This window comes from Trichechus manatus, unplaced genomic scaffold (assembly GCF_000243295.1).
Source record: "Trichechus manatus latirostris isolate Lorelei unplaced genomic scaffold, TriManLat1.0 scaffold00020, whole genome shotgun sequence".
NCBI lineage: Eukaryota > Metazoa > Chordata > Mammalia > Sirenia > Trichechidae > Trichechus > Trichechus manatus.
Genome location: NW_004443956.1, coordinates 19409268 through 19420837, shown reverse-complemented (window position 1 = coordinate 19420837; position 11570 = coordinate 19409268). Strand labels below are relative to the sequence as shown.

The window sequence follows — 11570 nt, the reverse complement described above, 5'->3', positions numbered from 1 at the left end:
GCTGCTAACCAAAAGGTCAGCAGTTCTAATCCACCAGCCACTCCTTGGAAACCCTATGGGGCAGTTCTACTCTGTCCTATAGGGTCGCTATGAGTCGGAATCGACTGGACAGCAATGGGTTTTTTCTCTTTTAGAGGAAGAAGGCACAAGTTCCCATCCAACATAAGGGGGAATGCTAAGGTTCTTGGAAGGGCAGAGATTCTAGAACAATCTCTACATAAATCCTGCTTAGTGAAGTAACGTGATAAGATTGGCTTACACTGTAACTTGTGGGTCTTGGGAGCTTAGTGTCCTCATGCAGAATTCGTATCAGCTACTTAGATGCATGCTCATACTTCTTTGAAAAGTTTTCTAAAAATCTGACTGAAAACAGCTGTAAATAATGGTTTTAAGAAGTAATGAATTTTTTAAAACAAAGAGGAAGAAGAAGAAATAATGAAGACAGTTAAGATTTGTTTTTTGATTTATACCTAGACCAAGACCAAAAAGCTGGTACAATCCATTCCGGTTGTTCTGCTGTCATACCCTCCTATAATATAGTATCCCAGTGGTTCTCAAAGTATGAATTTCAGAGCAGCAGTAACACTAAAACTTGTAAGAAATACAAATTTATTGGGTCCCACCCTGGCCCTGCTGGATCAGAAAAGCCAAGAGTCAGTCCAGGAATCTGTTTCAACAAGCCCTCTCAGTGAGTCCGATGTTCACTCAAATTTGAGAACCACGGCTTTAGTCTTTGAGATCAACACTAGAAAAAAATCTATACAGGGGAGGAGTCACTATCAAAAAAAGATCTCAGTTTATTAGCAACAGCCTACTATAGATTTTTAAAAGCAGTGTTTGCTCAGAATGATATTCAATTAATTATTTCTATTAACTAGTCACCTTCTCTCATCAAACACTGAGAGGAATGGCATATAGAAAAACAACTACAACAAAACAAAAAATGACTATGATGACACTGGGTACAGAATAAGACCAGCCTGGTCCAGCATCGTCCTGGCAACCTACTGTACCTTGGCAAGGGTAAACTAGCTCTGTAGCTACCATCTCCATGCCATCTTCTCAGGGTCGTTCAACAACCACTGTACGTATGACAGGAGCTCTATGTCACAGACTCCAAAATGAAAATTACTAAAACAATAAACAATCTTAAATATTTTATTCAAACATTTTTAATCCAGAGACTACAGTCGTTTCATAGGTTGAATTTTACAGCACCATAATGTGGCACAAGCCTCATACATGTTATCCACCTCTGGGTGACATTCACAATAATCTACAAAGTCAACTTGTTTTCTGACCTGTTTTAATTAATCATAATACTACTATGGAGGAAGCTGAAATGGGGGTGAAGGAAGATGGGGGACAAGCAAAAAAAGTTACCCAAAGTTTCTGGAATGTTTCTTCTCTCTCTAGTTACATCTGACAGCCTAATAATTGTTCCTTCTTTTCTTTCAGTTTTGAAACGTAATCTCCCAGATTCTTCATCATCATCATCTTCTTCATCTGATTCTTCTTTTACTTCCTTCTGGAGTTCCAAAGTTTCCATACTTCCCTACATTATAAAGCAGACATACAAAACAAAAAGGGAGGGAGAATAAGTTCATATTTTTTTCAATTAAATATTGAAGAATGCTAAAATATTTTTTGTTTACATTGTTTATATTATATTAAGATGTAAACATATTGGATCTTTTCCTACTAAAAGGCCATGTGGAACACTAAGGTGGCTCCAGAAAAAATAATCACAAACACTGAAAATTAATGTAATATTAAAAAAAACTTCAAATACCTTCTTACAGTTAATATATGAAGTCCTATACATTGCTGCTACTTATACTTCTGAGAGAACAAACATAAATAAAACTAAAGGTAATAAAGAATTCCAAAAATTCCAGATTACAGCAAAGTTCACTATTGTAATTAAAGTAATACTAGAGCTATATGAGTTTACTACCATATAACCCATCTTGCAACTTATATTAGATGACATCATATTCCTTCAAGTGATACAGGCTCAAAATTTAAAGTTATTCCTTATCCAACTATTCTCTGACCCTCACTGCAAAGAAAATGATCAAAATGTGTTGTCCTCCCCCTACCACGCCCAGCCTCCACAATCTTTCTTTCAGCACTCTCACTTCTTTCTACTTCATCCCCATTGTTTAGAGTTCACTGATAACTACTCTGGCCTAGACGACTGAAATAGCAAAACTATTTTTTCTTCAGTCACTTCCTCCTGCTAAAACAAGCTTTTATTTTAAATTTATTATATCAATACGTGCCATAAAATTTTCCCTAACCTAGCCCCAAACTAAAAGCAATTTCTTCATCAAAAATTCTACTGCACAGTATCACTCAAGTTCCTTTTTGACACTGATCACTTTTCATGTATTATGTCTTAGTTACAGACTGATGGGTACCTACTCCACATGCAAAAGAATGAAGCTGAACCCATACCTCACACCATATACAAAAATTAATTCAATAGAGATTAATGACATAAACGTAAGAACTAAAACCATAAAACTGTGAGAGAAAAACATGGGGCAAAGCTTACAGACTGCTTTCAACAACAGCGTCTTAGATATAACACTAAAAGCATGAGCCACGACAGTCAAAATAGACAAACTAGACTTCATTAAAATCAGAAACTCCTGATAAAATGAATTTATCAAGAAAGTGAAGAGACAACTCACAGAATGGGAGAAAATATTTGGTAACCATATACCTGATAAGGGCTTAATATCCAGAATATATAAAGAACTCCTACAACTCAACAAAAAAACAACCCAATTAAAAAATGGGCAAAGGACTTAAATAGACATTTCTCTAAAGAACATATACAAATGGTCAGTAAGTACATGAAGATGCTCAATGCCATTAATCACTACAGAAATCCAAATCAAAACCACAATTAAGATACCACTTCCCACCCACTGTTGTTGTTGTTACTAGGTGTCGTCAAGTCAATTTCAACTCATAGTGACCCCATGTGATAGAGTAGATCTGCTCCATAGAATTTCCTTGGCTGTAATCTTTACAGAAGCAGATTGCCAGTTCTTTCTTCTGTCAAGCCGCTGCATGGGTTCAAACAGCCATCCTTTCAGTTAGCATACACTAGGTTGGCTAATACTAGGGGGAAAAAAAAAATGAGTGCTTGCGATGATGTGGAGAAATTTAAATCCTCATCCATTGCTGGTGGGAATGTAAAATGATGTAGTCACTGTGGAAAACAGTTTAGTGGTTCCTCAAAAAGTTAAACATAGAACTACCATATGACCCAGAATTTTACCCCTAGATATATACCCCAAAGAATTGAAAACGGGAACTCAAGCAGATACTTACACTAATGTTCACTGAAACTTTACTCACAAAACTAAAAGGTGGTAACAACCCAAGTGTCCATCAAACAGATGAACGGATAAACAAAATGTGGTACAACTATATAATGGAATAATTCAGTCACAAAGAGAAATGAAGTTCTGATACAGACTATGATATGGATGAACCTTGAAAATAATGCTGAGTAAAATAAGTCAGACACAAAAGGGCAAATATTACATGAAATATCTAGACAGAAAATAATGGAGTTTCTGTTTAGAGCGATCAAAAATCTGAAAATGGGTAGTGGTGATGGCTACACAACATGGTGAATGTAATTAATGACACTGAATTGCACACTTAAAAATGGTTAAGATGGCAAATGTTTTGTTATATATCTTTTACCACAGTAATTTTTTTAAAAAGGACAGATACTACTGAGTGCTTAGTTCATTTAAATGCTTTTTGTAAATTTAAAGAAAATAGAATTTGCCCTTTTATTCTCATTAGTCATAATTTTTAAATGTTCTTCAAAATGTATAATAAAAACAAAACAAAATGGAATTACTTCATAAGAAAAACATTAAAATTAACCAATGGGAGGACTATTTTGTATTCTTCCTTTCCTGAACATTTTCTATGTAAAAAGATCAACTACAAACCCACATACTCCTGACTATAAACTCTACATGTGGAGATGCATCCTTAGGAGCTCAAATGCTTGAAAATAAGAGGATAAATAGAAACTAAAACTTTAAGTCTAATGATTGCAATACACGCTTTCAGTATTCTGATATTCAGTATACAACAGAATTTTAAAGTACCAAAATCTTCACATTTTTGTTTGCTTAATATCATTATTTCAGCATTACTGAATATCTGAAATCTGAATGACTGACATATGTGGTACATGTTGCACTATAATTTCAAATCAAACACAGGTAAACTCATTTAGAAAGTACTCTTCTCTGCTTCCGGCTGCTAATCAAAAGGTTGGCAGTTTGAACCCAGAGGCTCCGAGGAAGAAAGACCTAGCAATCTGCTTCCGTAAAGATTACAGCCAAGAAAATCTTACGGGGCAATTCTACTCTGCCACATGGGGTTGTTATGAGTTGGAATCCACTCGCTGGCACTCAACAACAACAACCACCACTGCCATAATTATCTAAAGCAGTGCTTCTCAGACTTTAATGTTTATACCAATCACCTGAAAACCTTGTTAAACTAAAACACACATTTTGATTCCGCAGGTTCAGGGCGAGGCCTGAGATTCTGTGTCTCTAACAAGCTCCCAAGTCCATTGCTGCTAGTCCACAGACCACACTTTAAATAACAAGGTCACAAGGGAAGAAAATAAGTAACAATCAACAAAGCAAAAATTCTATTACCGCAATCATTTCGAATTTAATTAACAATAATTACAGTTCAAAGACCTCTCAAACAAGCTTAATATAAAACATGACAATAATGAAATCAATATGGTTTATTCTCCATTCAAATCTCCATCTAATAAAACTAACTAAAAACCAACCAAACCCGCTGCCGTTGAGTCGGCTCTGACTCATAGTGACCCTACAGGACAGAGCAGAACTGCCCCCAAAGGATTTCCAAGGAGCGGCTGGTGGATTCAAACTACCAACCTCTTGGTTAGCAGCTGAACGCTTAACAACTGCACCACGAGGGCTCCAATGAAACTAAAGAGGACAAAAATGAGATGAAAATTGTTTCTTTGGAACAAATACTACAGTCTACCACTGATTTAAAAAATCTTTGACCCAGCAATTCTATACCTAGATGTTAACCCTAAAGAAATAAAAACTTAAGTTCACAAAAAAAAAAAAAAAAAAAAACCCAAACTATAAGACAATATTTACAGCTCTATTTAGAATCACCAAAACCGGAAACAAACCCCAGTTCTTTCAGTAAGTGGATATACAGATAAACTGTGGTACACTCATACAAGAGGATCCCAAGCAGCAAAAAGAAGAAACTACTGAACAACTTGGATGAATCGCAAAGGCATTAACCTGACTAAAAGGAGTCAATCTCAAAAGCTTACATACCCTACGATTCCATTTATATGAGATTCTCGAAGAGACAGTATTATAGCGGTTGCCAGGGGTTAGGAATAGAGGGAGGGTGATATTACAAAAGGATAGCACAAGGTAGTTTTTTTTTTTTTTTTTTGAGTGACAGAACTGTCCTAGAATACAAGTCTTTGTACCCAGTCAAGTCTTAAAATACATCAAGCATTACTACATAAGCCCGGAACTGAATGAGAAGCATAGCTGACACCACCTGCCCCAATTGTAGGCCACCGGACAACATTCACTAAGCTAGACTCATTCCTGAAGCCATTAGTTAGTATCTCTTATTACAAATACTGAGTTCAAAAAAATTTATCTCACTTGGCCACCATATGGTTAATATAATTAACTAATCCTATCTGCCAAAGGAGCCTTGGTGGTGCCGTGGTTAAGAGCTACAGCTACTAATCAGAAGGTTGGCAGTTCGAATCCACCAGTTCCTTGGAAACCCTATGGGGCAGTTCTACTCTGTCCTATAGCGTTGCTATGAGTCAGAATTGACTCAATGGCAACAGGTTTTGTTGTTGTTTGTTTTATCTTAGCCAAAATGTTGACTTTCTATGTAATTTTTAACAAATGCTAAGTAGCATTCCAATTACAAATAAAATTCCACTGAAGGTCAGTGTTCGGTTACAATATAGGAAAATAAATTATTCTATCTAAAGTCTATATGGCATGTGAATTTAAAACTTATATTTAAGTCTTTTATTTCATTTTAGACATTGCCAAAAATGTTCAAAGGTCTGATTTTTAGCAAATTATCTATTTTGAAAATCTGAAAGAATTATTCATAATTCTTAATAGAGGATAAATATGACTATCACCAGGATTCTTGAAACGCAGACAGGTCCATCTAGGACTGATAATATAATTAGAAATTCTAAGAGGGAGCAAGACCCAGACTCGTATATTTTTTTAAAGTTCTCCGGCGAATTCTGAAATAAACCTGTGATTTCAGTGTGTTAAAATTCAATATTCAGTCCCAAAATCTGAACAGAAGCATTGACTACTTTTCTGAAACAGAAAACAAAAACTACAAAACACACTAGTTATAAAAAAGGTTCCTAAAGTTTTTAATGCTTATTTATAGAAAGGATAATGGATAGAGAATCATTTTATTTATCATCAAATAAAAATCAAAGTATCTAATCAAACAGTACAAAAATTATAAGGAAAAAAAAAAACTACAGACCAGTATGCTTAATATACACACAAAAATAAAAGCAAGTGGAATTCAGCAATACATAAAAAAGATAATACATCATAACCAAGTGGCATACAGGCAGTCCCCACGTTATGAACCAGATCCTTTCCTAACTGTGTCTTTAAGTCAAATTTGTAGGTAAGTCGGAATGGATGCATATAGTTCTTATTTAGCCTTAATTTAGTGCAAGAAAAGGCTCAGCCTTTTCAGTAATTTAAAAGCTGTACCTGCAGCAAGTGAAGGTGACTGTGATGAAGAATTTTTTGAGTAGGGGTTGGTTCAATCTTTTCAGTGAGGGCAAATTTACACACCATTAAAGGGCAAGTATGAGTTGTCCTTTAGTCCTAAATTCATAACCCAGGGGACTGCCTGTGTTCAGAAATACAAGGTTGATTTAACATTCAAAAATCAGTCAACACATCTTACAGAAAACTTCCAAATAATATGCGTAGATACTCCTCCCCTCCAGGAGGAGGGCAAGAGAAGCGAAATTTCCTCCCCTCCTCTTGAGGGTAGACTAGAATTAGTGACTTGCTTCCAAAGAATAGAGTGGAGAAAGGAGAAAAAATAATAACTTTACAGTGACAAAACCTAGTAAACACTACCTCACCCAAACGATGAAGTTTAACAGCACCAGGGATGTCACGTGACTATCACGTCCCCAGTGGTATGATGTGATAAGGACACTTCATCTCTGTGATATTCTTTCCAAAAACTCATAATCTCAGTCTAATCATGATAAAAATATCAAACTCAGATTAGGAGGCATTCAGGAGGATGCCAGGCCAGTACTTCTTAAGACTGTCAACGTCATGAAACACAAGGAAAGACTGAGAATCGTTACAGAATGCAAGAGACTGGGGAAACGTGACAACTAAGTACAATGTGGTGCCCTGGACTGGATCCTGGAATAAAAATAGGGCATGAGTAAAAAAAAAACGGTAAAATCCAAATAAAGTCTGTAGTACAGTTAATAGTTTTTTTTTTTAAGTCAATTTAATTTGCATTAATAAAATAACAGATAAAAACCATACAATTATCTCAACAGATGTCGAAAAAGTATTGACAAAATTCAACACCCATTTAAGATTTCTTTTTTTAATCTCACAAACTAGAAATAGAAAAGAACAACTTCAATTTGATGGAAAAACCTACAGCTAACATACTTGGTGGTGAAATACTAAACATTTCCCTCTGAGATCAAAAACAAGGCAAAAATGTCTGCCCTTGATGTTTTTATTTCACATAATACTGGAGGTCCTAGTTAATGCAATAAAGCAAGAGAAAAAACTAAAAGGATACAGACTGGAAAGGAAGAATTAAAATTGTCTTTATTAACAAGTGGCGTGATTATTAATTTTTATTATTAAAGATGGTAGCTTTCCCCAATTTCATCTAAAGACACCAGGCAATGTCCATCAAAATCCCAACCAGATTTTTAGTAGACACTGACAAGTTGATTCTAGAAATATATACAGAAATGAAATGTACCTAAAACAGGCATAATAATCTTGAAAAGGAAGAATAAAACTGAAGGATTTACACTGTCTGATTTCATGCTGGAGGCCCTGGGTAGTACAAAAGTTAAATGGCTTAGCTACTAACTGAAAAGGTTGGAGGTTTGAGTCCACCCAGAGGCACCTTGGAAGAAAGGCTTGGCAATCTACTTCCGAAAAATTAGCCACTGAAAACCCTTTGGGGCACAGTTTTACTCTGACACACATGAAGTCTCCATGAATTGTTATCAGCTCCACAGCAATTGGTTTGTTTTTGGATTTCATGCTACAGTAATCAAGATAGTACAGTACTGCATATCAGTGGAACAGAAAAGAGATTCCATAAAGAGACTATCTTAGTTACCTAGTGCTGCTATAGCAGAAATAACAAATGGATGGCTTTAACAGTTTATTCTCTCACAGTCTAGTAGGCTAGAAGTCCAAATTCAGGCGCCAGCTCCAGGGGAAGGCTTTCTCTCTCTCCGTTGGCTATGGAAGAAGGGCCTTGTCATCAATCTTTCCCTGATCCAGGAGCTTGTCAGAGCACGGATCCCGGGTCCAAAGGACACACTCTGCTCCTGGCACTAATTTCTCGGTGGTATGAGGTCCCCGTCTCTTTGCTTGCTTCTTTATTTTATATCTCGAAAGAGACTGACTTAAGACACAACCTAATCTTGTAGATTGGGTCCTGCCTCATTAACATACCTGCCACTAATCCCACCTTATTAACATCACAGAGGCAGGATTTACAACACATAGGAAAACCACATCGGATGACAAAATGGTGGACAATCACACAACACTGCCAATCATGGACTAGCCAAGCTGACACACATTTTTGGGGGAGGCACCATTCAATCCATAACAGAGACCCAAACATCTATGGTCAACTGATTCTCAACACAAGCATCTTGACAATTCAGAGAGAAAAGGAAAGTCTTTACAACAAAAAATGGTGGAACAACAAGATAAACATACGGAAAAAAATGAATCTCATAACACACACACACACAAGTTAGTTGAGACAGATCATAGTCCTGAACTAAAAAGAAACTAGTACCATCAAGCCTCTAGAAGAAAATATAGGACAATATCTTTGCAAATTTGGAGTAAGCAAAGATTTCTTAGGTCACAAAATTGCTTGGTCTTCATCAAAATTAAAAATGTCTTCCCTTGAAAAGATGTTGTTTGCCACTGAGTTGATTCCGACTCATAGGGACCTTATAGGACAGAGTAGAACCACCCCATAGCATTTCTTAGGCTGTAATCTTTATGGTTGCAGATCACCAGGTCTTTTCTCCTGATAAGCCGCTGGGTGGGGTGGAATGGCTGACCTTTCAGTTAGCAGTCAAACACTTGACCTTTGTACTACCAGGACTCCTTCATGAAAAGATAAGCCACAAGATCAGAGAAAATATTCATTATATATATCTTCCAAGGGACTTTATTCAGAATATACAAATATCTATCTATATTTATCTATTCAGAATACATAGTGTGTGTGTATATATATACATATATATTCTATATATACAACAGACAATATGTATCCTCTATGTATAATATATAAACTACATATACAGCATGTATACTAAACCAAAACCCATTGCTGTCGAGTTGATTCCAACTCATAGCAACCCCACAGGACAGTGTAGAACTGCTCCATAGGGTTAGCAGCCTTTTGGTTAGCAGCCAAGTTCTTAACTACTGTACAACCAGGGCTACTGCAGCATATACAGACAATAATAAAAAGAAAAACAACCCTCTTTTTTAAAAAATAAACTCAGATAAAAAAATATACATACGAAAGTCCAATAAGCACATGGAATGGTGTTCAACATTAGTCATCAGGGAAATGCAAACTGAAACCACACAGAGATAACATTTCACATCCATTCCCAAACCAAACCACACCCATTGCCGTGGAATCAATTCGGACTCACAGTGATCCTATATAGGACAGGGAAGAAGTGCCCCATAGGGGTTCCAAGGCTGTCACCTTCTATGGAAGCAGACTGCCACATCTTTCTCCCATAGAGCAGCTGGTGAGTTTCAACTGTCAACCTTTCCATTAGCAGCAGAGCGCTTAACCTCTGTGCCACCAGGGCTCCTTTTGCATCCACTAGAAAGAATAAACTGAACGATGGGGAACAACTGGGACTCTCATACATTACCAGTGGGAGTGTCAAATGGTACAACCACTTTGGAAAACCATTTGGCTGCTTTTTATAAAACAAACATTCTTCTACCTTATGTCTCAGCAATTCCACTCCTAGTTAATAACCAGAATAAATGAAAACATATCCACAAAAAATGTTTAATAATGTTTATATAGTAGCTTTATTCATAAAACAAAAACTGGAAACAACCAAATATCTATCATCAGAAAAAACAAATAACGTATATCCATAAAATGGAATGAACTACTGATATATGCAACTATTTGGATGAATCTAAAAACACTGTTTAGCAAAAGAAGCTAGATATAAGAATGCATACTATAGGATTACATTTATATGAAGTTTCAGAATAGAAAAGACTAATTTAAGTTAGCAGAAAAAAGAACAGTGCTTGCCTCTAAAAAGAAAGAAGAGGAAACTTTCTGAGGTAATAATGAAAATGCTTGCTTATTTTGATTTGAAAGATAGTAACTTAGATGTACTCACCAGCTGCTCCTCGGGAGAAAAGACCTGGTGAGCTGCTCCCATAAAGATATCAGCCTAGGAAATGGGGCAGTTCTACTCTGTCCTATGGGGTCACTATGAGTTGGAATCCACTTGATGGCATATAACAAAAACGTAGATGTAGAGGAGCCAGGGTGGCACAATGGTTAAGCATTCAGCTGCTAACTGAAAGATCAATGGTTTGAATCCACCAGCCACTCTGCAGGAGAAAAGACCTGGAAATTTCCCATAAAGGTTACAGGCTAGGATACTCTATGGGGCAGTTCTACCCTGTTCTACAGGGTCGCTACAAATTGGAACTAACTCAATGGTACACAGCAACAACGACTTAGACGTATGTGAGGTATTATTGGTGGTTCAATGGTAGAATTCTCGCCTTCCATACAGGAGACCTGGGCTGGAACCCCGCCAATGCACCTCATGCAGAGCCACCACCCATCTGAAGGACTGTGTGTTGCTATGATGCTAAACAGGTTTCAGTGGAACTTCCCGACTATGATGGACTAGGAAGAAAGGCCTGAAGATCTACTTCCAAAAATCAGCCAATGAAAACCTTATGGATCACAACGGTCTAATCACAGCGATGGCACAGAACCAGGCAGAATTTTATTCTGTTGTGCATGGGGTCATCATGCCTGGATGGTAGCTAACAACAAAAACTTGGATGTATACATGTATCAAAACTCACTCAACTGCACCCTTAATATCTGTGCATATCACTGAATGTAAATGCTATCACAATTTTAAAAATAAATGTTTTAAACGCAAAGATTTT

General features: G+C 36.6%; 1 protein-coding gene across 1 annotated transcript in view; it reads right to left on the bottom strand.

The window, feature by feature from the left end:
• The window catches only part of RBM33 (RNA binding motif protein 33), a 185773-nt gene that overhangs the window by 93146 nt on the left and 81057 nt on the right, over window positions 1–11570 (bottom strand). The window contains exon 6 of the mRNA XM_023727977.1: window positions 1384–1555. Coding sequence (XP_023583745.1) covers window positions 1384–1555 — 172 coding nt within the window. The remainder of the gene's footprint in view (window positions 1–1383; window positions 1556–11570) is intronic.